Raw genomic sequence first — 27797 nt, forward strand, 5'->3', positions numbered from 1 at the left:
GAACACTTTGGGATTCATCTCAACACAGTATCTTTGTTATCATTTCTAATATCTGACAGTGTTTTTGTCCAACTGCCAAAGCGTGCAGCCTTGCAGTAGTTTCGGAGCAGCGTGTGCAGCTGCTCATTGGCTCAGGCAGAGGTGGCCAGACAGTGCAATATCGGTTTCACACCCTCTTCATTCCGCTGCAGGTTTTCCTCCTTCAGATAGATCAATAAATCAGAGAGCATGCTCTTAACTCTGTGAAGTACTACAGAGCGGCGACTTTAATGTGTAACTTTAGTCCACATGTGGCCTTGTGAACTAATTGCACGTTTGCTTGTAAATATTCAACTCTACAAGCAGTCCTGCTAACTTCAACATGAACATGTCTAATCTGTTCTAACATTCCTGCCTTTATTATTATTATTATTTGTCCTGTAAAATCACCGGCGGCCCAGCGCCGTTGAAAAGATACAGGTGCTATTTTTAACCACAGCGTCAGAGAGAAGATATAAAACGAAGAGCTCTCACTCTGTTCGTATTTCACGACACTGCACTCAGTGAATCACTGGATCACCTTTTATACAACAAAAAGATTTCACACCGCAATATATATTTATTCATTATACGTGTCTATGGACAGCAAAGATTAAATAATATATTATGTATTCCTGGAGCATTATCAAATGGTTTCTCTGATAATTTAGTTTAGTTTATACTAATACAGAATCAAAACATCTGTTGAATACTTTATTTATTGAAGATATTTTTTACCCATACATATACATGTATTAAGACGCTGTTGGTGTATTTTATGAGAGAACTAGCACTGTATATGACAATGAAAACAGCTAAATACATGACGTTATAAATACCTTAAAAGTATTAAAAGATACTCTATTGTTGTGTTTAGTCTTTTATTATGTCATAATACTGTTTACACTGTGATCTGTTTTCTAATAATGATATTACTTGCATATGTTCTACATTTTCTACTTCAATAATATAAAAAAATAGCAAAATAAAAGGACTCATTTCTCTAATAAACGATCTTCGATCACGTGAGCGGTTTACAGGTGCACGGGCCAAAGAGTGTCCGGAAGTGACGTGACACGCTCACAAGACCATACTATTGGATGGAGAGAGAGAGAGAGAGAGAGAGAGAGAGAGAGAGAGAGAGCAGCCGGACATCTCTGAGAGGTTCTACGGAGCTTAACGGTAATATTCTCAATTTTTGTATGACTTTTATCGCGAGGCGCAGCGTTATAGTGACATTTAAACCCCTCACGTGTGCGTTGTTTGTCGAGAAACGATTGAGTTCGATCACACTACCGTAAAGTGTGCTGGCTGGGACAGCTGCGGTAAACATTAGGCATGTAACACGACAACGTTGGACTTCTTTTTTCGCTTTTCATTATGCAACCAAGTGGATCATCCTGCTGAATATTGAACTGGAAAGTCTTTCCTTCTAAGTTTGAACCAGGAGAAGCAGGAGATTATAGGCTGCTGTGTGCTGCTGCAGGAGAGGAGGCTAAATTATAGTGTGTGGAGAAGAAGTGTTTGTGTTTTTAGTGAGGTGGTGTTACTCAGAATGTACTTTTGTTTAGTATTTCTGACTACGTGGGAGAGTAAAAAAAGATCCTGGATGGAAGAGTTTGGCTCTGAGTTGACATCCTGTCTTTTCCATGCAGTGCACTAGTTGTTGTTGGTGTAAACAGTTACCAGTTTGTTCATTACACCTGGCTTTAACTAACACAGTCTAACAGCCCTGCATTAAGCCCTGCCTCCTTTAAAGGTATAATGTTCTTGTTTAAACTGTTTTATATGAAACTTTGTGGTCACTTTTGAGGCTGTAGTTTGGATAAGATTGCGTCACAATAAGACACGTTTCTAATAGTTTGTCCACCCTGTTTATATCATATAGAGGAGACTGAATATCATACACACCTCTCAGTATAATGCAATACTTTTAAACTGCATTATAAACCAGAAATTAGTCTTGAGTCTTGCTTTATGAAGTCCTGAGACAAATAAGTCATAAACAAGTAATTTTGCACCTTTTATCAAATTAAATGCTATTACAAAAATAATGATTGTATTGTGATAGAATGATTGTCCTTTAAAAGTTGTAGTTATTACTTTATATACACTTTATAAAGGATAAAACCAAAATGCAATTACAATTATTTGCCATTTCTGAGCCACATGTTTTGCATGTTGCCTTCCTCTCCAACTCAAACAATGTGTTTCTAAGGAGTTGATTGGCTTTCATCACCTTTTTTATAACATAAATGCAATCTTTGGGCTTAGGGGAGGATATCAAGTCATTACAAAGAAAAAAGTTCAGTCATTGGTGTGATATAAGAAAGTCAGTAGCTCCAGAACGACGGCGTCAGGAAACTTGGACGAGTACGATAAACACTTCCCATATGTACATCAAATGTTCTGTCAAATTGGTCTTCTATCTGATCCAGACGTGGACAGGAAGAACATACCTTATTTGGAGAGCAAGATGTGCTTTGGTTGTGGTTCAACAGAATGGTTTCATTGGTGGAAAGGGACATAAGGGCGCTGAAGTTAGACTATAAGAGTAAGAACGTAAGAACTAAGACTTTGGATCTGTTGGATGTTGCCTCGTGCTCATTAAAACACTTCTTCGCTGGTTTGCTAGTCCAATTCAACGTCTCTTCTCGTCATTTTGCCACAACAGTCAATGTCAACTTTTTGGGATTTTTGTCAAGATGAAACTGCAAACCATAGAGTTGAATCAACACCGACATAAAACAATTTCAACAAAAACCTTGTCCTCTCTGTGAGCAGCTCACAGCCGACATCTGAAACAAATCACAGGCGATCATTCGTCGGTCTTCCAGAAGCCTCTCGTGTCACAACAGTTCATCTCTGCCCCGTGCTCTGACAGTCAGTCAGCGGCTGGATGCTGTTGTGCTGTCACAGCCAGCAAGCATTGTGTTCCACCCTCATTGTGCCGAGTGCGGCATTTCCAGTAAGCGTCCACGTGTGTGTGTCACTGATGGCGTCGCCTCTTTTGTAACCGCTGCCCGTCTGCTGGTGCAGTTACAGGTCACGCGCACGCGGGGCCACAATCAGCCAAATGTGCCCCCCCCTACTGGCAGCGTGTTGAAAGCTAGACCTCTCAGGTGTTCTTAACTATGGCACGGAGGCACCAGGTTTACAGCACACGTGAGCCACTACTAGTGCGGTGCAGTTGGACCTTTTGAAGCTAATTTGTTCTTTTTTTATGTAGGAATAACTCTTTTTATACAGGGGAAGCATTGACATTCAACACAAAAGGGAATACAATTTCACATTGTTAAACTGGGTTCTTTTATTACCATAAATATGAGCATTGTAGTTTATTTTTGCTCAGCTCACACCATCCTAGTGCCAAAAATGAATGAATGGGCGTGACGTGTCACAGGAAGGATGTCAGGGAGTATTGAAAGACGCACTAACACGTTTGTTTGTTTATCTTTTTTATTCATGGGAATTGTTGACAGTAACAACAATATAGAATAGCACTATTCCTTCTTTAAGTGGTTCAGGAAGCTGTGTTTGTGTAATTGACAGCAGCAGTGTAGCCCTGCAGCTGGTCTGATCTCTGTAATCTCAGCCCCGGAGACTCGTTTGTTTTGGGTCGCGTTAATACAGCGGTGACTCCACTCAGTGTCATGTCCCATCAGGCTTAATAAATAAGCTCATTGCTGTGTTTCATAAGCTGAAACAACAATTAACATGTCAGGTTCTTATGTGTCAGCAGTGGTGTGCTGCCCCCCGATGAAGATCAATTATTATGTTACAACCGCGACGGCTGTAATGTGTAAAGAAGTAGTCCGCTGTCTGATTTTGAAAGGTTTGTGTTTGAGTGAGTGATTCTCTCTTGTCTACATTAGTTACTTATTTGTTAGTCCGTCGCAATTATTACACAATTGCACGATTGCGATTATTTGACAATTTTTACATAATCATTGGATTCCACAATCAATGGCAGAAAATTGACTTTACCCATAATGTTGGTTGAGTGCTAAATTTGGGCTCAATGTTGCTCAATGTTTTCCATCAAATGCAATGTTCAGGTAGACGGTGTGACACAGAGATACTCTATGAAACCATTAATCGTCAATAATTTGTCAATGGTCAAGCAGAAATCCTAAAAGGAAGATTGTGATAGGCATTCTTCACAAGTTTTTGATATTCTATAGACTAAACCATTAACTGTCCTACACTCAACTAAGCAAATTAAACTAGAGCAAAAAGTGCATCATTCATAACCTCTCTCAGGTTTATTGTGCGATTTACAGTGAATGCCTGTTTATAAATAGACCTGACGTTGCTTTATGTGCTGAAGCTGAATGTTCACATGGCAAGTAGCACAGCCACTGAAGGGCAGTTGAGTGGAAAAAAGCCAAACAACAAATGTTGGGCCAAAGGACGCGAACATGAATGTCTAGCCTCCTTTCCTGCTCTGTATCGTCATACTCACTCGCCCTCTCTCTCTCTCTCTTCCTCTGCTGCCTCGGGCCCTCTCCTCCCTCTCCTCCCTCTCCTCCCTCTCTTCCTTCTGAATGACATTTCTGTAACGACGCCGTCTGAGCTCTGGCCTCCATCCTTAGCAGGCCCGGCTTGTATCAGCGAGAGCCTCGCATCTGTATCAGACCACTTAATGCCAATAATGGCAACTCAGCTTGATTAGGAAGGCGAGCGTCTTCCATCTTTCTTGACTCTCCTGGAGATAGAGTCAACAAAACACTCATAAGAGACCAATTTTATGTGAGAAAGTTTGATGAAAATGCAGTTAATGTCATTGATGCATTTCTATGCAAACATCTACAATGCTTTGGTTGTGTGTGTGTGTGTGTGTGTGTGTGTGTGTGTGTGTGTGTGTGTGTGTGTGTACGCGCGTGCGCGCGCTTCGGTTTGCGCGCATGTACTGTATTCACGCAACGGTACATAAATATACTTCTCTCTTGTGATGCGTCTGCTAACCGAGCTTCTATAATTACCACGGCCTGCAGCGCCTCATGGGGAGCACATTAACACACACGAGTGGAGGAGCAAGAACCAGAGCACATGGACAAGTCATACAGTGTGTGTGTGTGTGTGTGTGTGTGTCTGTGTGTGTGTGTGTGTCTGTGTGTGCGTGGTGCGTGCGCGGTTGGCACTATCTCTGACCACTGATGTGTGCATCTGTAGAATAATATGGGAATAAAAGGGACGCACAAACTGACACTTTTGTACATGTAACCTCACTTATTGGTCTAACCTGCGAGTAGCAGCAGCCACACACTCTTTCTCACATCCTCCATCCGGGGAGGTGGAAGTGTACGTGAACATGACATCCCAGCGTAATTCTCTGTAGTGAAATAATTAGCCGCAAGAAGGTTGGAGAGATGTCATAAAACTTTTTACGTTATGTAAAACGGACTGCTGCGTGCTGCATTATAGCGCCGCACATAATCCCATAAATCACACTGGGGATAACAGGTGCATTGAGTTGGGAGGGAGGCTTTCTGTCCATTTGCTCCATGCCGTCTACTCCGAACTTGCGATAAAGAGGCAACCTGGTATGGATGGATTGCTGTGGTGCAGGAGTGCTGAACAGCCATTGTTATGTAATTTCCTCTCGCCGTGGATTGGTCAGGACTGTGGGGTTGTTGGTGGGCTCAGCACAATAATCTCACAAGCATTATCTGTCTCTGGGAATCAGCGGTTGTTGCTGGAGGAAAGACTCGCTCATCCATGCCTGCTTTTTTTGTAGAGCGACCAATGAGCCGGGCTGTTTCTATCATCCATCTTAGCCAAACAGGTTTATCCTTGTGCATGAAGTCCACATATTAAGGACCAATCTATACTCATTAGTTTAGGCAGTTCCCCGATTCATCGCACTTCCTCTCTCCAGTTACTCTGTTCTATCCAGCGGCTGACGAGCTGGCTCTGGGATGTGTGATTTATATTTGAAGATGGGACCAAAGAAGCGTTCGGTAAAAGTATTGAAACAGTCCTAACAACAACAACAACAACAACAACACTGGCACCACCTAATTGCAGGGATTGTGATGCGACAGCTGTGGCCGGAGGCATTAAGTTTTGGGGTTGTCCGTCCCGTTATCGTGCACATTTGGCACAAACGTCCCGTCGGCTCGAGGTTGAACTGATTCGATTTTGATCGTCCGTCCCGTTCTCCTGAACTGAATAATTCATACGACAATTATGACAACTTCATACAGAAGTGAGGACATTTTGGACAGACGTGTGTGTAAACATGACTAGTTGGAGGCAGACCACCATGAGGCGGTAACTCTAGTTCTACAAGTATAATAATGTTAGTTATTTCAAGTTTTGCAAATAAAGGAGACGTTAAATATAGTCATACATTGGAGTGGACTGTGAAAGAAAATATAATAATATATTAAATGAATAAAACATATATAAAATAAAGCAACACAACCAAATGGTTGTAAGTTGACTAAAATGTTTGTTATGTAAACAAACACGCATGTCAACACAACAGGCAACACAGAGATCAGCAGCAATGGTATTAAAATATTCTATGATATGCCAATACAGTAATTATTGGAGCAGGCCTACCTTAAAAAACATATCTACTAGATTAATCTGCTTGTGCTGAAGCACTTCGGTGTGTGTGTGTGTGTGTGTGTGTGTGTGTGTGTGTGTGTGTGTGTGTGTGTGTGTGTGTGTGTGTGGCCAGAGTGTCTGTACCTGGCCGCTGCATGCGATGGCAGATTGTAAAGGTAAACCGCTGTAAGCTGCGATGCTGCTGTTTCTCTTATTCATGTGGAGGACACAGGAGCTGTCAGTGGTGTTGTTCCGCTGCTGGTGAAATAGTAATGAGTGTGCATAACGGAGCTCAGCCAGTGTGCTTTACAGCCTTGTTGGACCTGGAGGTGAGCCAGAGCACATGGAGCACTGACCGGCTCCATCATGTGTGTACCGATGACGGAGAGACAGGACAGGAGGCTTCGGCTGTAGAAAAGCTAATTGTTTGGGCTGGGTGATCTGGAGAAAATCAAATATCACGATATTATAGACCAAAATACCTTAATATTGATATTGAAGGGTTGACCATTGGTGCTTTTACAAAGTAATAACACATTGAGATGTTTGATAAATAATTCACAGTAATGTGGATGTAATGACTAAATGGGTAAATATTAGACGGTCTGGTAAGTTCTGAAAATTACATCATTTTACTGTAATGCAGCGTTTTAAACCAGAAGAAGACAACAAATCATACACTGTATCTAGTCTCATACCACAACCTAAGACACCCTAAACCTCAAACCGGTCTGAAGAGTTGTTGCTTTTATCTGTTTTTTCTTATTGTAGATTTAATATTTTAGTTTTGTTTGTCTGACAATACGAGATGTGTGGAGATGCCACACTGAGCTCTGTGTTTTAGTTTGCATTTTTAAAGGTTGAGTATCAAGCCTTAAATGTTGTGTTATTAACTTCTGAAGTCTGATTGACTTTACAAAAAAATGTCCTAATTTCCCATATGACTGATAGTGTTAAATTAGGCTTACATTTTCAAAGGGTGCTCGTTAGTTTGATGACATACACTCTAGTAAGAATATAAATATATCTATGATTAAGGCTAAGGCAGACTGTCTTGTGATGGTGATCATTCATCTGGAGATATCGTTCCTGAGGAAGCTGTAATCAAAGTGGAAAATGAATACCTTCAGATTTCAGCTGCCCTGCTTGTCTCTATCCAAAGTTAGCGACAAGCTTAATTAAAGTTAAATGAATTGAAATCTGTGTTTTAATAATGACGGAGTGAGGAAATGCAATGAGAGAATTACCAATAATTTTGAGGTCAAAGCCAGCTCTCATAGCGTCATGGATCACTGTTTTTTATTTGATAGTAAAACAAGTTGTTTTATTTTGGTTTACTACTGTTTATGCATTATTTGATGGCTGGATGGGTAGAAAGTCCTCACAAATCAATACTGCTCTGATGAGCTTAAAGTGAACATTATAAATATTTGTTCAAAGCTACCACTTGGGAAGCATTTTATAAAATTAACTACATACTTAAAACACTGGAAAGCCTCTTTAGCTTCAGGCTAAGTAGCTCATTTTGACTTAACACTGCAAATAAAGACACAACAACAAACTGATAATCATGTTGCTGCTAATATCAGAACTTTAAGGCGCTTAAAGATGTCATGATTTTGTGACGAGACAGGTGAGAGGGAACTAAAACTATATTTGGTATTGCGGTAAAATCCTTTGGCCGTGTCTCATTAAATCTTATGCTATATAAAGATCCAAACTGAGTTTGCTGTCTTGGCTCTAGAAGAGTTTCATTTCTATTTAAGAACACTTTAAGGAGTTTTTCACAATACTTCGTGGTTTTGCTCGTTTCCTCGTGAGCCCACAGGCTTGTGATCTGCTGACCTTTGGAATTTCAGGCATTGAGCAGAGCTCGACGTTCTCGCAAAGCTAACAGTTCAGTTATTTCAACTGCACCCTCCTATGGATATCCAATGCCTCTCTGTCTCTCTTCGCCAATATTTAACTAGAACTGCATTTTTGGGGGGAATTCCCCTGCTGTGTTTTTTTATGTATGCAGTGTTTACCGGAGCGTGTCTGCAGCAACATTACACCCACTCCTGTTCTCCTCGAGGCCAACAGAATGCTTTGCATTGTGTTCATGTTGGACTTTGCATCACAAAAGTGTTTCACAGATCCAACTATCACCTTAACACGCTCTCCGTTCCCTAACGTCGGTCCCATTAGAGCCGGCATCCTCGGCCATCTGTACCGGGACTCATTTGTCATTTCACACCGTTTGTTGTTCGGAAGTCTCAGCCTCACCCCGGGATACCGGACCTCCCCCTCTGGCAGCCCTGCAGGGGTGTGGCCTGAGGATGGAGATTTTGACAATGCTGCTCCAGTTTCCCAACCCCCCACCCAGCATGCATCGCTACATTCCTGCTGCTCCCTCCCCGTCTCTATCTTCCACAGAGGTTTGGGGTGGGGTGGAGCATCTGTCCCCTCACAGAGCCTCCCTCTCAATCAAGTCTCTTTAGATATACCCCCTCTGGTAGCACTTATTCTCAATCACTGTCATCACCACACGCTAACAAAGATATATATATATATATATATATATATATATATATATATATATATATATATATATATATATACTGCAGACACACCTCCACCAGCTCCATTCGTCTGAGCTGCATCACCTTTTCTCTCCAGTCTTTTGATGATCTGGTGACTCAAGCGTTTAGTACATTTTACATTTTTTATTTGACATCGTGGACTCATGCATCTTCATTCATACCAGCCCTGTGTCTGTACTTCATTAACACGTCACTAAATTATGAACCTCTCCGTGTGATCCTCTTCGTGTGATGCAGGCGAGAAGCACGACGCAGCCGAACCTGATCCCTGATGACCTGTGAGATGCTCAGAGACCAGCTGACAGGTTAGTACGTGGACCAATGCACGGAAGCTGAATGAAGTGGTTTGACTTCAGCACATCGTGAGAGCCGTAAAATGACCTTTTGTGGAGAGAAAAGAGCGGTTCTTCTGACTTTCTGGATCTGACCTTTTCCATTTTTTCTCTAACTGCCGTAGTCCTTCAGCCCTGAAGCTTGAACTTTCTTATGGACCGTTGTCTTTGAGACATAATGAGAAACATTTAGCTGATATTAGTACATAAAGTCATGTTTAAACATGGCGTACATGTGCTCAGATGTGGTTTTTCTTGTCGCCTGAAGTGAATGAAATCTTTTGTCACAAATGTACAGTCCATGCTAGAATACGGTATACACTGTGCAGTCATATGTGGGATTTTTAATGCAATTGGCATGACTGATTTTTTTGTACAAAGGGATTTTCTCTTGTGCAGCAGCCGTCTGTCCTACTTACAGAGAAGCCACTGCAGCCGAACCTGCTGTTCCCAGCTGGTGCTGCTTTGAAATACATCTCCCCCTCCTCCTCTCCTCTTCATCTCCCTTTACTCCTCCTCTCTGAGTCTGTGCAGAAGGCTCCACCCCCCCCCCTCTGCTCTTTGAGCCGCGTCCTCTCTGCGTCAGACAGCTCCATTCATGAAAAGTGTGACGTGAGCAGGTCTTCAGCGACCGGGTGACGCTGCCAGCCACCCACTCGCATCCCAGGTGCTGCGGGAGTTAGAGGAATGTCCGCCGCTCTCCAGCATCTGTCTCCCTCTTTTCCCTGCTTTTCTAGCCAGTTTTTTTTTTTCTCCATCTTGACCGTCAGTTCATCTTCTCTCTCTGCCCAGCTTTTCTTTTTTTCATCCGTGCCTCAGAGCTGTGCGAGGACCATGAATCTGGGCTGTGAGTAATCTGCTGATGCCGTGTCTTTGCCGTACATCTCAGTAAAAACAGTGTGACATGGAGGTTCTTCTGCTTGTAAATTTGTCTTATATATTGTTTTCTTTCATTGTACTTCTGTGATGTGTTTGTTGTGTGTGTGTGTGTTTGTGTGTGTGTGCTGTTTGTACTGTACGTGGATCAGCTGTGTCAGTGTTTGTTCAGTAGCAGTGCTGCAGGAGTGTGTTGAGCGCTCGTGCGTCGGTGCGTGCTGGAGCTATTTTAGGCTCAGCGGTGATGCTGCTGCTGCTGCTTTTTGATGCAGTCTATCTCCTTGCCCTCTGAAGGACAGGTTGAGATGCAGGCAGAGGTTTAGACCAACACACCCCCCAACCCCCCAGCCAGATGATACTCTGAGGCATTAGAGCACCGGTGGTCAGAGAGGGCAGACTTTTCTGGGACACACGTGTATTGCACACAGCCACAGGCTTTTCGGTGTGTGTGTGTGTGTGTGTGTGTGTGTGTGTGTGTGTGTGTGTGTCATAAACAAATCACATTCAGGTTTTGTCTTTGTATATTTTACTTTTCTCCCCCAAACTGCGTATTCATCAACCTCTGTATTTGACTCTGCTTGGCAGCAGGAAAGCTGTGTGTATGCCCACCTCTGTCCTCTGCCACTAAACACGTTTATGTAACTGCACAGGATGAGTAGCCGGCAGCTGGGCTTTAGAAGAGGAAGAGGAAGAGGAGGAGGAGGAGGAGGAGGAGGAGGAAGAAGGGAGAGCTCCATCCATCCATTCTCCCCACAGAGCGTTACAAATAATGGCTGCATATTCATATCCTTGTAGAGTTTTTGCCATTTTGGATTGTATTTCTGGGGTGTCTAACACTGGGTACCGGGTTAAATATGAAAACGTAGCTGAGGCGCGTGTTGCAGGGATAGTATGAACCCAGGAGCTAATAGCAGCACTAATGTGTATTGATTTCCTGGCTTTCTGCTGTGGGAGCTCGTATTCAGGCAGAAGAAAGGACGCGTAGTACAACACTCACTTCCTCTTGTTAAACCCGACATGCCCCATTTTTTTTTTTTTTTTAATGCAGCTTTGTGTATTTTCATATTGCGACCATTAAAATGGCGTCAGTCACAGCCGGTCTCCTGCAATATGGTTGTTTGTCTGTTGTGTCACTTTTTTGTGCGTCTGTCTCTCTCTCTCTCTCCTCGGCCCTTGTTGGCGGTACAGGCGGGCCGGCCCTATTAAAAGAGCACAAGGGGGATTGTTGTGGCAGCAGCTGCTCTGGTGTGCAGTGCTGAGTGTGTGTTTGCCTATGTGTGTGTGTGTGTGTGTGTGTGTGTGTGTGTGTGTGTGTGTGTGTGTGTGTGTGTGTGTGTGTGTGTGTGTGTGTGTGTGTGTGTGTGTGTGTGTGTGTGTGTGTGTGTGTGTGCTGGCCGTGCAGGGCAGACAGGCCCAGTTCACATGGAGCCGGCTCCTCTTGTGTCCTTTGTTGTCGCTCTGGGAGTCTTTCCCATTGAAGCGTGGTCAGTACAGTATCGTGCCGCAAGCAGAAAAGCAGTTTCTCTTTTCTCCTTTTGTGTCCGTCGCTAATTTTTTTCCCCCTGTTTCCAGCAACAAAATTGTCCTTGCTGCCTCCTTCCTTCGTAACCTCCCCATCTGCTTTTTTTTCCTCTACTCTTTCGCTCAGCCCTCCACTGTCTCCTTGGCCCCACCGTCCCCTTTCCGTCTGTTTGCATTCATCGTCTCCTGAATGGATCTGGTTAGCGTTCATAAATACAGCTCTGTAAAGCTGTGTCGTCAATCTTTAGAGTTGGCTTCACTCCAAAGGCAGATATTGAAGCCCTGTGAGCTTTTCAGAGCAGAGGATGTGTGGTAGTTGAAGATTTTGGGAGGCTGTGTGTCCTGGCTGCACTGAGAGGCTGGGAGAGTGAAGCTGGAGGGAGAGTGTGTGACGTATCGATGGCGCGCACTCTTTCCTTCAGTTATTTATTTTTCTCCAGTTCTGGCCGGTACTGGCTGAAGCTATTTGAGGAACAAGTTATGTGTGTGTTTTGAGTGCTAATGATTAGCAGCCATGTTAACTCTGAACTGTAATGTTTTCCTCTACAATGTGTTGGTCAGCTGTTTGTTGAGCTCACTGACAAACTAGGAAAGCGCACAGTCAGACTTTGATATTTTGGACTTCAGAAGGAAAAGGCGAGGCGTAGCTGTTTTTGTTTTTTACACTTTTCATCCTCTTGTCGGTCAACTCTCTCTGGCGGTTTCATTCATCCACCTGACCTCCCTCCTCCAAACCAGGTGATCCCACCGGGCACTTTCCCTGAAGCCTTAGCAGGAGCAGCTTTTAGCTCGTTCCCATTTGCCCAGCAGCACCAGTCAAACCCGAGCAGGCAGGTTTGGCATGCAGGGTTTATCGCTCTGTGGCTCGCTTCCCCCTCCAGCCACCACCAGGTATTTAAGTCGGCTCAGGTGAGTCACCGGAGGGAATCAGAACATGAAGAAAGAGAGCGATTATAGGGAAAATGTCAGGCCTGTGACGGCAGATGCCTGAACGCTGTGCCAGAATTAGTTTATTTTCCCCTTCCGCCGCTGCGCCCGCACCAGCAGATTACTTTCGCCCACCTACATTCGGCAGCCCAATCCCCTCTGGCAGGACTCAGGGCCAGGGTAGCGAGGGAAAGCTGATTTAGACGTCGGCCCGCATCCCGACAATCAAATCAGAACTGTGTGGCTGTGTTGGCACAGTCACGTTTCCGAGGCCTCTGAATTTGATGTTCATATTGCTAAATATGTTCCAATTACGTCTGACTCCGACAACAAAGAAATACTAACTACGAGCAGTCTGTTTCTGTTTTATAACATTGTTTACTCACACGATGAAAGTCCATAGTCTGCGTTGACAAGGGAAACAAGTACAAATACCAGAGTTCAGCTGTTGAACTGTGACCCAGAGTAACAGACGGTCACGTGTAGTTCAGACTGTAGAGACTCCAGAGCTACTGATGGTAAGAGACTCTCGCAGTTGTCTAGTTTATTTAGTTTCTCTCTAAATCTTTCCCTTTTATTGGTTTGATTGATTTGAGGCGCTCAGTGGAGACGAGTGCTGCTCTCACCATTAATTTTTTACTGTTTGTTTTAAGAGAAGAGGGACAGAGTCGGGTTAAGGTTGTTTGAAGCAAACATCATCTTTCCTGACTCAGCGTACTGCAGTCATACATCTCTGCAGGCCTTAGCTGTCTATTATTATGAATGTCAGGTGAATTATATTCTGAGATTTCTATCCATCTTCTTTTGAGGTAAAGAGCTATAACATGTAGGTCAATATATTCTGATTAATGCAAGATACTATTCTGGATGTTTTACCCACAACCTCACTTTAAAAATAGTGAAGAACTCTATGTTGTTGTTATTCTGCTTTCCCTGTGTGTGTGTGTGTGTGTGTGTGTGTGTGTGTGTGTGTGTGTGACACGCTTAATAGACCTCCATTCCTTTTTTTGAAGAGTCTTGGATGAGAGTGAGAGTGCGACTGGTAGCAGAAGGTCAGGATGGATGCTGTGTTGACATGGTAATGTGTGAATCATGAGGTGGTATAGGCGACTAAATTGGTTCTTTTGTTGGTGGCGCAGCTGTCACCTAAAGGGAGGTTTCCCCCTCTATGGGGCCCAGCAGGGCTTCCCTTAATGAGGAGCAGAGTGATGGAGGAACAGATGATGCTGCTGCTGCTGTGTGAGTGTGAGCATGAATGCATTGTGCACCTCTGTGTATGTTAAAGGTCTGTTTGTTGCTGCATTAATATATATATATCGTGGAAGGTCCAGCTGCTTTTGTGAAACACTAACTAAACAACCATGTTGCCGTTTGCTGAGTACAACAAAAAAAAAAATCCTTTCCCCAGAGGATTGCTGGGAGTATTGGGATTAATGGATTCTGCCGGACACGCCCTCGTTGTGTGTGTGCGTTTGTGTGTGTGTGCGTGTGTGTGTGTGTGTGAGCATGTGTGGTCTCAGAACCTGATCCTCCTGCACAACCAGCTGCCACGTACACACACACACACACACACACACACACACACACTCATAAAGTATGTACAGTAACCGTATCAGTGAGGTCTTTCTCTGCCAACACGGCTCCACGTCTATAAGTGTGCTCGTATGCTAAAGATGTGTTTGTCGTGATGCGTCATGGTCGTTGACATTAAGTTGCCTTTAGAGAGGCAAGAAAATGAGAGGAAGTGTTTAGAGGATATGTGGAGGGGGAGGGATGAATAGGGTCTGTGTTTGTACAAGCTTGTCTCTAGAGCCCTGTAGAGGGATTAAAGGATCAGCCCTTGATAATTTCTCTCTCTCTTTATCTCTCTCTCTCTCTCTCTCTCCCTCTTTATTCTTTTTACCCTCTCTGCTGAGCATCGGCATTGTTTCCTTCGCCGAAGCAGTGCGTACTTTATTAAAGCATGTAACAAAATTACATTTTAACATCAGATGGACGGTCGGTGCGTCCTCTTTTTGCCCAGTCACCGCACTTTCGGAAAGTCCTGTAAATAAATGACTGTGTAAATGAAACCCTGGGCCCTTTCTTAATGAGGCCCAGACATTATTCATGGCATTCTATGCACATAGAGATCTTCCATTAGAGATTAATGGGGGAGAGCGAGTTCATTTCCTATTCGTGGTGTGAGATATAGATACATAGAATGGGTGAAAATAATACAAGTTTGCGTGTCAAACTGTGCTCTGTAGTCATCATTAAGTCAGTTTGAGTTGGGTTATTGGTTTAGCTGTGTGTCTTAACGTGAGTGTTTCTGTCCAGCCGACCACATCCACCCACCGTGGCCCACGTCAGAAGCCCGGCTCCCAGAATCCTCCGTGGGGTGGAATTTCAGCACAGGCCTCTACTCGCACGGCTCGATTGTCTCCGCTGTGGAGGAGACAGATTTATTGGATACCTGAGAGAGCGTTCTCTCCTTCCCCTGCACTCTCAGCACCCTGCTCAGAGACAAGCCTGCATTATAGATGAGCTTCTGGCAGCCGCTACGCTCTCACAGCGCTCGGGTTACCCCCCCCCCCCCAGTAGATACACACAGATACAGTACATGCACTCGCACAAGCCGACGGGTTAGGATGCGTATCATGTAAATGTGAGCATCTCCACTTTGAGTCTGGTCCGGAATCTTTTTACTCCCCTTTCTCTTTCCCCGTCTTGGTGTCAAAATAACAAATGCATTATTAAACACACACACATGTTTGGCTCTGAAATTAAGGCGTAGCTTTGCAGCATTTCAGCAGCAAAGCTATCTGCATCAGAGGCCGTGGGATCAAAGCTTTAACATAAGCGAAGTGTGTGTTTCTGTGTGACTTCCTGTCTTTCTCCTTCAGGAAACCTCCACGTAACACAGAGCCAACTCACTGCCTCTCTGTCTCCTCCCTCCTGGACTTTGTTCCCGACTGTACACGGTGTACACCCTCTCGCTATCTCCCTCACTCTGTGTCCCTCACCCTCTGTAATCTACTGCCTCTTCAAACTTGATTGGATTTCTAAGGGCATGTCCTCCTGGGTTTAAAGGGGGTAAAAAAAAAAGAGAACTGCTTTGTGACATTTTTTTGCCAAGATTTGGTAAACAAGCACAGTCGGGCTGTGGATAAATGGCAATCAGTTTGTCTGAAAACACAGTTTATGTTACAGTTGCAACAAGTTAGAGCCCCCATGTGTAGGATTTGATCATTTCTGACTCCCAATGTTGAAAAAGTACACACCACAGACACTCAAATCTGACCCAGATGAAGAGAAGTTTTCATCCAAATTGTCGCCATGTTTGCCATCAGAATAATTTGATGTAATAATCATGAAAAATGCTATTGTGGCTTAACTACGTCAGGTTTGGTAGATTGACAGATGTAGTTTTCTTAACGACATCTATGGTAGAAAGCATTGCATTTTGGGTAACATTTTCCTTTGTGAAGCACAAGATATTCAAGCATGAGCATGAATAGCTGGAACAATTTGTATCCAAAAAGTGAGACACTTGGGTCACGTGATGACAAATGAGATCATTTTTCATGTTTGAGAAATATGTGTTCAGGTGTTGGTGACATAGGTTTGGGCAATATGACAACATGTCACTTTATATGGTTTAAATTCATCAGAGATGTTTCCCGTACTGTTGTGGAAGCTGTCCCTTTCAATATATCTGAGTAAAATAATGTTTTTTTTACATGATTTTTCATCAGTGTGATCATTTCTTATGTGTTTGTTCTGCTGCTGGCTGTTGGCTTGTGGTGGCTGTAGCCGTTCCTGCTGGTTAAGCAGTGAGAATGGGCTGTGCGTGCCAGATGTTTTGCTCTCAGCAGTCCTAATACACAGCAAGACTTTTAATCTCTGCTCGACTATTACTGCTTCACCGAGAACACGGTAAAGCCCCGGTTGTGTGTTTGTGTGTGTGTGTGTGTGTGTGTGTGTGTGTGTGTGATTGGTTTAGTTGAACTGTTTCCCAGAAATTTCCCAGAATCCCATTATTTGTATCTACCCTGCGACGTCTTTCATTCAGCAACTCTGTCTTTGTGCTCTGATTTTAAAGCCTATCTGATATTTCTGACCTTCTCCGCCCTGCAGTGTTTGCACTCCATAGTTAAAAATAATCATCATTAATGTAAGCTCTCTCAATCCCAGATCTATGAGAGGAAATGAGAGGATTGCATTTCTCTTTGTGGAAGTAATAGGGCCCTGTGGCACCAGCTACAATCCTGTTCATGTTGTATCTGATGTATCTACAATCATCCAAATGGATCATCTTTTTTATTTTAATCTGCATTGTATCTTCCATGGACTTTATTAAAGACAACCTGTCTCTCTCTTCTGTCTCTAGGTGATTTTCAACATTCAGAAGACAAACCCGTGTGTTAGGACGCGCCTCCACTCGTTATCACTGGGAAGCCCATGCACATGCACGACACCATGGGCAGCTCCCCTGAGGTGCTCACGTGGACCTCCTGCCCCAGTCTGCTGGTGGGCAAGCTGAAGGAGGAGCTCAAACTCACCGTGGTCGGGGACACCGTGAAGAAATCGAATGCGCCCAACTCCCAACTTCAGCCTCCTCAGGGCCCTCCGTCCAATTTACCTCCTCAGATTATCACAGACCTTGCGCCGCCGACACACCTGCCCGTTCCCCTGCAGACGCCGGAGACGCTGCAGATGCTGCAGACGCCGGAGACGCTGCAGACGCCGCAGACGCCTGGCCAGGACGAGGACTCCGTGCTGGGGGTCGTGAGTCCCCCGAACGCAGCGTTGAGTGTGGACTCGACGCGGGGCGAGGGCGGTCACTTCGACAACAGCGTGCTCCAGCTGCAGGAGCAGGACCACGAGGAGGCTGGATCGCCGGCCTCCTGCGAGCACTGCGGATGTGGCAGTGGGATGGAGGAGCAGACGGGAGAAGGGGACTGTCCCGTGGAGCACAGTGAAGAGGGGAGACAGAGCCACCACCATCACCCCGATGACATCAAGCTGCACTTCCAGAGAGCTGGGCCCGGGTCGGGCGGGTTCTTAGAGGGGCTGTTCGGTTGCCTTCGGCCTGTCTGGAACATCATAGGGAAGACGTACTCGACAGAATACAAGCTACAGCAGCAAGGTTAGTTCTGGCTTTTACCTTTCTTTGTGGAATCAATTACGGAAACTAAATGCAACACTGTTCAATTCCATATTGGTGTTGTAGGGGAAGCTGTAAAGCTGTCAGTTTGAATTGAGGTCATGGTTAAGGTAGACTCACCTTGCTGCAGGGCTGCCTTCACAGAGACGCTGCAGGACGGAGTCCCGGTCAGACAGAACAGGGCTGGGTCTCGTTGTCGGTCAGCTCATGTCCACATGTAGTGGGCAGCATAGCTTCTCCTGTACGCTGGTTTCAAAACCACATAACGAGGACGGAACAGCGTATGACTCACTGTTAGACAGTTTTAGCAGTTGAGCACAGGGCGTTATTTTTGCTCAGTATGGCTATAACATATAATATCTAGTGTAAAACATGTTGTGTTTTTCTCTGAGATACTATGTTCACATAAAGATAGTTTTAGAAAGCTTGAAGTACACAACATTTATTTTGAAAGTGTTATGATTGTGTTTTTTCCTCAAGATAGAATTAAAAATTTTTTTAAAGGAATAGTTTGACATATTCAATTACATTTTCGTTTTTGCTCTTGAGTTTTTAGAGAATAAACAAACAAGATATAAGTTGTTGATGTTAGTGAGCTTTGGCTGTGCTGGTAGGTGGATTTTATTCCCTCTGGATTAGGGCTGTACCGAATTGTTCGAGGCATCAAAGCTTTGTTAAAGTTGACATTTGAGTGCTACAATACATACATATTTTATACATACATATATTATTAGTAGGCTATTATACTCTTTGTAAAATCTAACTAAGCTTATTTCTAAAAATGTTGAACTATTCCTTTTAAAGAGCAAACGTGACAAAGAATATCGATGGACAAAAACAATGCTAAAGCTCAAAATGAGACAACTGTGTACAATTCAAAAAGCCTCAATATATAACTTTTAACTTGACAAACTGTAATTTGTTTGTTTCCAGACATGTGGGAGGTGCCATTTGAGGAGATTTCTGAGTTGCAGTGGCTGGGCAGCGGTGCACAGGGAGCCGTCTTCTTAGGCAAGTTCCGCTCCGAGGAGGTGGCCATCAAGAAGGTGCGTGAGCAGAAGGAGACGGACATTAAACCTCTGCGAAAACTCAAGCATCCAAATATCATCAGCTTCAAGTAAGTCTGCAACCACTCGATCATGTGACCTGATGTTGTCTGGTTATTTTCAGACAGCTTTAAACCCAAGTTTATCATTATCAGGATCCGTGGGTCTATAAATGTGTTTCATGTGTTTTGTCCATTTTTAGGGGTGTGTGCACCCAGGCGCCTTGTTACTGCATCATCATGGAGTACTGTGCCCAGGGCCAGCTGTACGAGGTGCTGAGGGCGGGGAGGAAAGTGACCCCCAGGATGCTGGTGGACTGGGCCACAGGCATCGCCAGCGGCATGAACTACCTTCACCTGCACAAGATCATTCACAGAGATCTCAAGTCTCCCAAGTGAGTTTCCTCTTTTCCTGTTATAGAGCAGGAGCCTCATTCACAATTGACAGTCTGTTACGCAGCAACCCACGGGTGCTGTGGTCTGTTCGGCCCACAGCAGCAGCAACAATTCATCCTTTTCATCTCTGAGTAATCTGACATTAACTCAAATGTCATCCTCAGAATTAAAAGCTAGTGGCCTTGATGTAAGACTGTGTCCGGTCTCATCCTGCTCCTCCGGTCTCATCCTGGGCACACTGTAGCCTTCTAGTTTCTCTAATCAATATCATCATGCTGCTGCAGGGCAAACACTGTATTAGTCAGCAGAATGGTAGCATGCTGAATGTACTGGAAAGGTCAGTCTCATTCAGCTAATGGGGTGTTTCAGATGCAGAAATGTGCTTCTGTAACAGTTTTACTACATTCTATTGGTCAGAATGGTTTAACCCAGGTCATCAGGCATGGATTAATGTCGGCCTGACACTCCTTGGCTTCAGTATGAAAGGGTGAACATGTTTTTTTTTTTTAATAATAGCTCTAGAATGTACTGTGCAGTTGGTAAAGATTATTATAGGACTACCATAAACTTGTAGAAGAGAAGTCTTTTTTGAGGGTTTCTTAATCAAACAGTCTGGCATGACTAACAAAGTCTGTGTGATTTCTGCTTGTGTCTGTCTTCAGTGTTTTGGTCACCTACAACGACACTGTGAAAATCTCCGACTTTGGAACGTCCAAAGAGCTCAGTGACAAAAGTACAAAGATGTCATTTGCGGGTACGGTGGCCTGGATGGCCCCGGAAGTGATAAGAAATGAGCCTGTGTCTGAAAAAGTAGACATCTGGTGAGTACTAAAATTACTTTTATTTTAAGAATTAAGAAAGTCATTAGGGCAGTGTTCAACTGTGCTAGTATATATCTTAGATAGAAGTCTAATATTTTAGGAGTCATCGGTTGATGTTGCTTTTCTGTTTAAGGTCATTTGGAGTTGTGCTTTGGGAACTTCTTACCGGAGAGATCCCCTACAAAGATGTGGACTCCTCCGCCATCATTTGGGGTGTCGGCAGCAACAGTCTTCACCTTCCTGTCCCCTCAACCTGCCCGGATGGCTTCAAAATCCTCATGAAACAAACATGGTGAGTGCAGATCATATATTATGTTAGCACCAGCACTTCTGTTACAATATTGCTGTTAAAAAGGTTTTGTGCTGCGTTAATACTTCTAAATGAATGCTAATGCACCACAAAGGACTGCCTAAAAGAACATTCTCAGCATTCTCATTTAATCAAATCTTTCCCTGTTATTTGCTGATTGCAGGCAAGGCAAGCCCAGGAATAGGCCTTCGTTTCGTCAGATCCTCCTACACCTCGACATTGCCTCTGCTGATGTCCTAGGAGCTCCTCAGGAGACCTACTTCAAGTCTCAGGTCAGCACTGTTACTACAAAACCCAATAAGCTTCATTTTGTAAGAGTCACAGTGCTCTCTACACTTCGTTGTGGTTCACAAGCCTTAGACAGTATTTACTTGTTCTAGATAACATTATTCTTATAGGTTTAAGTCATGTGATGTCTTTTGTGTTTGAGAGTGGATTGTCAGCTTTTTGTCCATCCACATTACAGTCAGAATGGAGAGAGGAAGTGAAGAAACATTTCGAGAAGATCAAAAGTGAAGGCACCTGTATCCACAGGCTGGACGAGGAGCTGATCCGACGCAGGCGGGATGAACTCAGGTGTGTAAGAAAGGAGACATTTACAAGAAAAGTAAACTGTAGTAAATGACTAGTATGTTTAGCATGTATCTATTTCTTTGTGTTAATTATGTAGTTTTGGAAATTGAAGCAGAAGTTGTTAGAGATGAGTATTTGTCTGCATTTCTCAAACCCTCAGGCACGCACTGGACATCCGGGAGCACTATGAGAGGAAGCTGGAGAGAGCCAACAACCTCTACATGGAGCTCAGTGCCATCATGCTGCAGCTGGAGGTCCGAGAGAAGGAACTAATGAAGTATGTAAATAAATCCTTTAGCACAGTAGTCATCAGCTTGCTTTACTGCTGTCCTGCTCCTTACATGTGTGTATACTATTTCCTCTTCATAAAAGGCATTTCCAGTCATTTTTGATATTTGAAATGATCACAATGGCTGGCAAGACAACTGACTGAATATTCAGCTAGTGAGAAGAACAGAATAAAAAGTCATTGTTTTAGGTCACGCTCAGTAGGGTGTTTTTAAACTTCTTAGACAATTACTTTTGATTTTTTTTTTGCCAATTCCTTGACCTATTGTTTGTCAGCTGTCGATATTTATTTCCTCTTCTGAATAATTCCTGCCTATGTTGCCTTGTGGGCTTTCCCCCCCAAAAAGAAAGAAAGAAGTAATTAAAATAGAAAGTATCATTCAAAGTAAGATAATCTGTATTGGTTTCAGATACATTTATATAGATGTGTACGCCTTATTTGATTTCTGTCTTCTAGAGTTTGGAGTAATGAAAGTACAACTCTCCGTAAAATTGAATGTGAATTCTTTTCACCATAATTTAAATAATTCTGCCATCCCTGTAGGAGAGAGCAGGCAGTGGAGAAGAAATATCCAGGGACCTATAAGCGTCACCTTGTCAGACCCATCGTCAGGACCAACGCTGTAGAGAAGCTCATCAAGAAGAAAGGAAGCATGTCCCACAAACCTGGGATGCCCCCCACTAAAAGGTCTGAATCGTAGCAACTGAACAACTAATTGTAAAAGAAAAGTTTTTAATTTCCTGTTTCGGCTGCTGTACATCACTTAGCATTTTCAGGTTCATCTAGATGATTCATAACATTAAATAAGTGACAATTCTGAGTAAAGTAGTATGAATTACTAGATGTTCTGATAAAGCCAGCTGTGTCATTAGAAGGCATTCGTGTTGGGGAGAATAAATTGATTTTGATACAATATGTTAATGTTCTCTTATTCATTTCTACCAGACCCGACTTGCTTCGTTCTGATGGCATCCCCAGCCTCGACCCACTCCCCTCCCCTTCACCTCTATCAGCCAGCCCGAAGGTGTCCACGCCTCCCGGCAAAGCCCGCTACCGAAGCAAGCCCCGTCACCGCCGGGCCAACAGTAAAGGAAGCCACAGCGAGTTCCCCGGGCTGCTGAAGCCTCTTGCTGGGGCATTAGAAGACACTCGGTCTCTCCAGGAGCAGCCGTTCCTCCATCACCACCACCACCACCCACAAACCGAGGGGCCCTTCCTCCCCTTAAAGGGCCGGGAGGAGGCCGTTGTCAACTGTGCCAACAACCTGCGCTACTTCGGCCCCGCCGCTCCCCTCCGTAGCCCGCAGACAGACCACCTCCAGCGCCGCGTTTCTGAATCCAGCCCCGACCTCATATCCACCGCTGTGGATGCAGACACGCGACAGCGGACTTCGTCCGCCAGCTCCAATCCTGTTCCAGGTGCTAGTGCTGGTGCTTTGTGTCCCTGCTGCCAGGCTCACCCCTTCCCTGGCTGCCTACACTGTCAGGAGACCCCTCCTACATCAAGCCATCCAGAGTTGCCCCGCTACTCTCTGCTCAACACCCAGGAAGGCACCGCATCTTCTTTGGGGGCTCCCAGCAAAGATCCAGCCTCGGACGGAGAGGCCACAAAGAAGGCTCAGCCACAACAACAAGAGGCGTCCCAGCGCATTCGCACCCTGCTCACTGCACTGCCCCGCACTCTCAGACCTCTCAGGAAGGTGAGTAAAGCTGGTAGCCTTCCATCATTTAGTCTTTAGTACGCGTTTGTGTTAAGAAAACTGTGAAAGATGATTTATTAACAGCTGTAATTGCTTCTCTTACAGGGTGGCGACGAGTCATCTGAAGAGGAAGAGGGCGAGGTTGATAGTGAAGTGGAGTTTCCAAGGAGGCCAAGGTAAAATACAGTTACAATTCATTAAAGCTGGGGTCGGCAGTCTCTTTTGGTCATTGTTGGGCAAACCCGCGGTTCTGTAAGCAGAAATGCTTTGACGGTAGACTTGAACGGAGATGAAGACTCAACTGACAGCTGAAAAGATAAAGCACAAAAGTAATTTCAGAGAGAGGGCGTTCCTATTGGCTGTTTAACAAATGCAAATGTGCGTGCACGTCTCTTCAGACGGTGAAAGCCTGATTCAATGGCGGAATATCCTGCAGAAAAGGTTTCTATTCCAGCATTGGCAACAACTGCCTACACTGTAAAGCAGTAAAACTCATAAAAGTGCCACTACATAACGGCATCCGGCTCACAATCATGATCGGAATGAAGTTTGACCTGAATAACGTGTGTTCTTACAGGTTACCGTATTAAGTGTGTGCATATACCTGTTCCCTTTTGGTGGGAGGGGCTTAGAACAGAGAGGGAAGGGCTGCAGGATGAGGGCTGTATTTTCAAATTCTTTCCAGAAAACTGCCTGTCCTAGCTTTAAGTTTTACCACTTTGACCTTAACTGTGCTCCAACACTGTTTCATCATGTGGTGCAACAAAAGAAAGACCTTTTTTCACCCCATCATAACCAAAATAACCATTATAGTCTGTAACACTGACATGTCTTTAAGGAAACTTAATTTCTCTGCTCCCTCACAGACCTCATCGCTGTATGAGCAGCTTCCAGTCCTACTCCACATTCAGTTCAGAGAACCTGTCGGTGTCTGACGGGGAGGAGGGAAACACCAGTGACCACTCCCACAGTGGGCCCCTGGAGAGGCTGAGCACCAGTCAGGAGGAACATCTGGATGAGCTGCTGTCACACACGCCGGACATCCCCATCGACATCTCCACCCAGTCAGATGGCCTCTCTGACAAGGAGTGCGCTGTGCGCCGGGTGAAGACCCAGATCTCACTGGGAAAACTGTGCTCTGACGAACACAGCTACGAGGTGCGTGCTGCGGATGTGTGTGTGGTCCCGTCATGTTAGCGCTTTATGTCTTAGCCCTGCAATCGATATTGTAAAGCAGACACTGAATCTGTCTTTTTGCTCTCATTTTTCCCAGAATCCACTACAGTTTGGGGATTCAGACTGTGATTCATCAGAAGCGGAGTGCTCCGATGCCACCATCAGAAACAACAAAGCCGGGGCCCCTTCCTCGTGGTGAAACCCGCCCCCCCCCCCGGGGCTCGGGTCTGTTTTTGCCTGGAGGCCATCGTGTCCCGCTCAGCCTTGCAGAAAATACAGCAATAAGAGGACGACATTGTAAACAAAGCTCCTTATAGCAAATCCCCCATGCAATCTCTCCCAGAACCTCCCCCAAAACCACCCTTCATAATCCCTCATTTCCCCTCCTCCTGTTGCACAGCATCCAGGCAAACCCATGGCAGGGATTCCCTTTTTGAATGATAATGTACAGTAGATTGTGTAACATTCATAATTTATTTTTGTCTGAGAAAACCTGTAAATTCTCTGATCATTCAGAGTTAAAAAAACTTTTTAAACTGAGCATGGGCTAAGTGTGTGTTGTGAGGATGATGATGATGATGAGGATGAGGATCTCTCAGGTGACTGACGCAGACAAGTAGTGTCACTACAAGCCTTTTGATCATTGCTCTCAGCATCTTATTGTTTTAGACCGGAATCCCCAACCCACAAGCCCCCCCCCTCTTACTAAAGTAAGATCGACCTGCTTCATCATGAGTTTACAGTGCAGATCCCCGTTACCCTAACCCTCCACCGCTCCCATCCCCACCGTGGTGAGGGGGGAACAGGGAGCTTATTTTAAAACAGCGTGAACACCAGCATGAACAACTTGCCTCGCAACCGGACTCACTTCCTTTCTAGAAACCTACACATGCGTCTACTCGGTCATCAGGATTCCCGCTGAACTGTCCAAGCATGCCTGTGCAGATCGCAAAACACAAAACGCTGCCAGAAGACTGCATGAAGCGGACAGGTCGGCACAGCAACAGAGATGAAGACTCGGCTGACAACTAAGAAAAGATAAAACACGACAACAACAAAAAAGGGACTTTTCCCTCTGTGACCCAGCTCATCCTTCTCCGAGACACGCCAACGTCATCATCAATCAGATGTCTGGATCAGAGTTGTTTAGGGAGTTATCTGCGTGTGTGTGTGTGTGTGTGTGTGTGTGTGTGTGTGTGTGTGTGTGTGTGAGAACACAAAACCCGTTCCTCTCCATTAGACATTACAGTTTCAAGTCTCATCTCAGGATTGTTTGAGGACTGTGAGAAACTGGACTGGACCAATTATTGTACGTAGGAATCTTCTTTGAGTGGCACATAATATGGACCATACCGGAGAATTAAAAAACAAGTCTTACAGGTAGCCTTGATGTTCAACCCTTTATTGCTGTAACAGACATTAATGTTATGTAGAGACGTAGAGCGTTTTAGTTGAAATCCAGGTGCAGTAGCTCATTTCTTATAATCGATAGGTGCAGCGTTTTACCATTTACCATTTTCTAGCAGGGAGATTTCCACTGGCTGATACACAATGTCCAAAAAATAATAATTGTTTTTTTTGTGCTGTAGTAAATAAAAAATGCAATAATGTAGGTTGGCGCTCAGGTGAGAAAGAAGTTTCCTTGCTCAGGATCTGAGGCGTCTAGCTGGCTAGACACAAACCGGTGACTGGTGGCTGTAGGAGAGCAGCACGTGTTAAACAGCTTATTATAGATGCTAGATTTGAAAATGTCATGAATTCGCCTTTTGGGGGGGGGGTGGTTGATGCTCAGGTTTTATGTTGCTGATTGAGAGCAGGAGCAATATATCAACAGCCACTAGATGGGGAAAGTTACAATGACTTACTTTTGCCGTGTATATAAATCGTATATAAATGTCCCGGCTCCAAATCCTAGAATCCCAGCAATATAACTGCTTTGTCTTGTTATCTTTGAAAGGGGATACTGCACCTGTGAGAGCTTTATTTTGAGCCCTATTTGAGTGTTTGTCATCCACCCGATTCTGCGGTTGAAAAACAATAGCCAGCCAAGGTGGAATTGAACGATAATGATGTCAAGATGTCAGCTCGTGTGTGAGCAGACGGCTGAGATTCTGAAGTTAGGAATAAAAAAGCCAGAGACAAGGCCACAGAGCAATAACGCATGCTCTTGGTTTTCAACAACCTCATCTCAGTGTAAGTTACTCCTGTATATAAACATCTGTAAATGTACTGTAATCTGTTCTTCTCCTCCCTATAACGTATCGCACAGCTCTGACGAAGCCTTCTGTCACTGATGATGAGCCCCGATTGGTTGAAAATGAGCAGGACATTCTTTCATCTGTATTACGTCAGTATTGAACACTGCAGGAGGGTGTGAGTCAAGAGCCCTGAATAGCACAAGGTGAATCTGTACCGATCAATTGCTCTTTGCTTGAAAGGCTTACACCTGATACTGAAAGCAGCTGCTGCCTCCTTCCACCTCCTTCACTCTGTTTACGTACGTGTGAAATAACCTAGTGTATCGTAATAACTGGGTAATCCGATCAAGCTGTTAATAACATTGTCTTTCTGGCATATATCCTGTGAAGTTTTGATTGTTGTAAAGTTTTAATTTAATTTTGTTTTTCTTTGTAGCTGGCCTACGTGATTATTGAATTAATTTATTATGAATGACTGGTAAGGTTTCAGGCAGCTTTAGAAATGTCATGATCTATGATTTCTCCTGAATAGTGTTATTTAAAGGAAGCACAATGACTTGGTGGGGGGTGAGGACAGTATTTGTAAGGGAGAACAAAAGCATTGCATATCATTGGCATCATTTTTGTCTGTGTTACCCTACAAGGGACCATTCATCATTTAGATGATGAAGTATTGATTTGGCAGAGCAATGTCAGGCTTTTTTTTTTTTTTATCTCGACAAAGGCTATAATGAATCACTTGTACAGCCAAAAGCCAGCCAGTGCTCTGACGCAGCTGAGACGTTAAGGCTGAAGGCATGCGTGATGCTGTTTTCTGTACTTCTGCAGAGATCCCTTCCTCTCGTTTTTAATTTAAAAAAAAACAGATACTGACATCTGAATTTCAGTGAAATTGTCTCCAACTATAGACATCATGTTGCCTCATCCAATGTATCAAACATCTGTTTCTTTGTTACTCTCATTTCCAACTCCCTTTCCTGTTGAATGGCATTACGATCAACCAATCCTGTCAGTTCCCTGTATTATCCAGTGTACAGTGCAATGGGTATCTGGGAGAATAAAATCAGAGCAAACAACTGCATGGAATAAATGCTGATGTACTGTACCCAATACACTGTGATCTGCCTCTTCTCTTCTAAGTTATACTAATTTATAAATTCATTGAGTATTAGGAGTTAAATCCATGCCTGTTTCACGTGTATTTTAGAAGCCACAGTACCCATAGTGCTACGGTTTTTTATAACATCAATAATATGAAACCCAACCATAGTCAGGATTTTAGAAGCGCTGAGGTAGCAGAACTTTATTTTCTACATTATATTTATTC

The 27797-nt window shown here is 44.1% G+C and overlaps 1 protein-coding gene across 3 annotated transcripts; it reads left to right on the forward strand.

Moving 5' to 3' along the window:
• Nucleotides 1-1146: 1146 nt before the first annotated feature.
• map3k13 (mitogen-activated protein kinase kinase kinase 13) lies at nucleotides 1147-27572 on the forward strand. 3 transcript variants are annotated; one of them, XM_068703290.1, is made up of 15 exons: nucleotides 1147-1200; nucleotides 9396-9463; nucleotides 17187-17945; nucleotides 18897-19080; nucleotides 19212-19403; nucleotides 20067-20225; nucleotides 20359-20517; nucleotides 20699-20807; nucleotides 21002-21111; nucleotides 21269-21385; nucleotides 21941-22084; nucleotides 22343-23096; nucleotides 23202-23272; nucleotides 23963-24254; nucleotides 24370-27572. In XM_068703290.1, exons 3-15 carry the CDS (start codon nucleotides 17258-17260, stop codon nucleotides 24469-24471), a joined length of 3081 nt encoding a protein of 1026 aa, XP_068559391.1. In that variant the 5' UTR covers nucleotides 1147-1200; nucleotides 9396-9463; nucleotides 17187-17257; the 3' UTR covers nucleotides 24472-27572. The 3 variants fall into 3 exon arrangements, with proteins under 3 accessions (XP_068559391.1, XP_068559410.1, XP_068559401.1); XM_068703309.1 differs by lacking the exon at nucleotides 9396-9463 and having other exon boundaries at nucleotides 1174-1200; XM_068703300.1 differs by lacking the exons at nucleotides 1147-1200; nucleotides 9396-9463 and adding an exon at nucleotides 10171-10337.
• Nucleotides 27573-27797: the final 225 nt, after the last annotated feature.

Source organism: Cebidichthys violaceus, unplaced genomic scaffold, assembly GCF_023349555.1.
Source record: "Cebidichthys violaceus isolate CVI_PGR_0920_01 unplaced genomic scaffold, fCebVio1.0.p SCAF_11, whole genome shotgun sequence".
Classification (NCBI taxonomy): Eukaryota; Metazoa; Chordata; class Actinopteri; order Perciformes; family Stichaeidae; genus Cebidichthys; species Cebidichthys violaceus.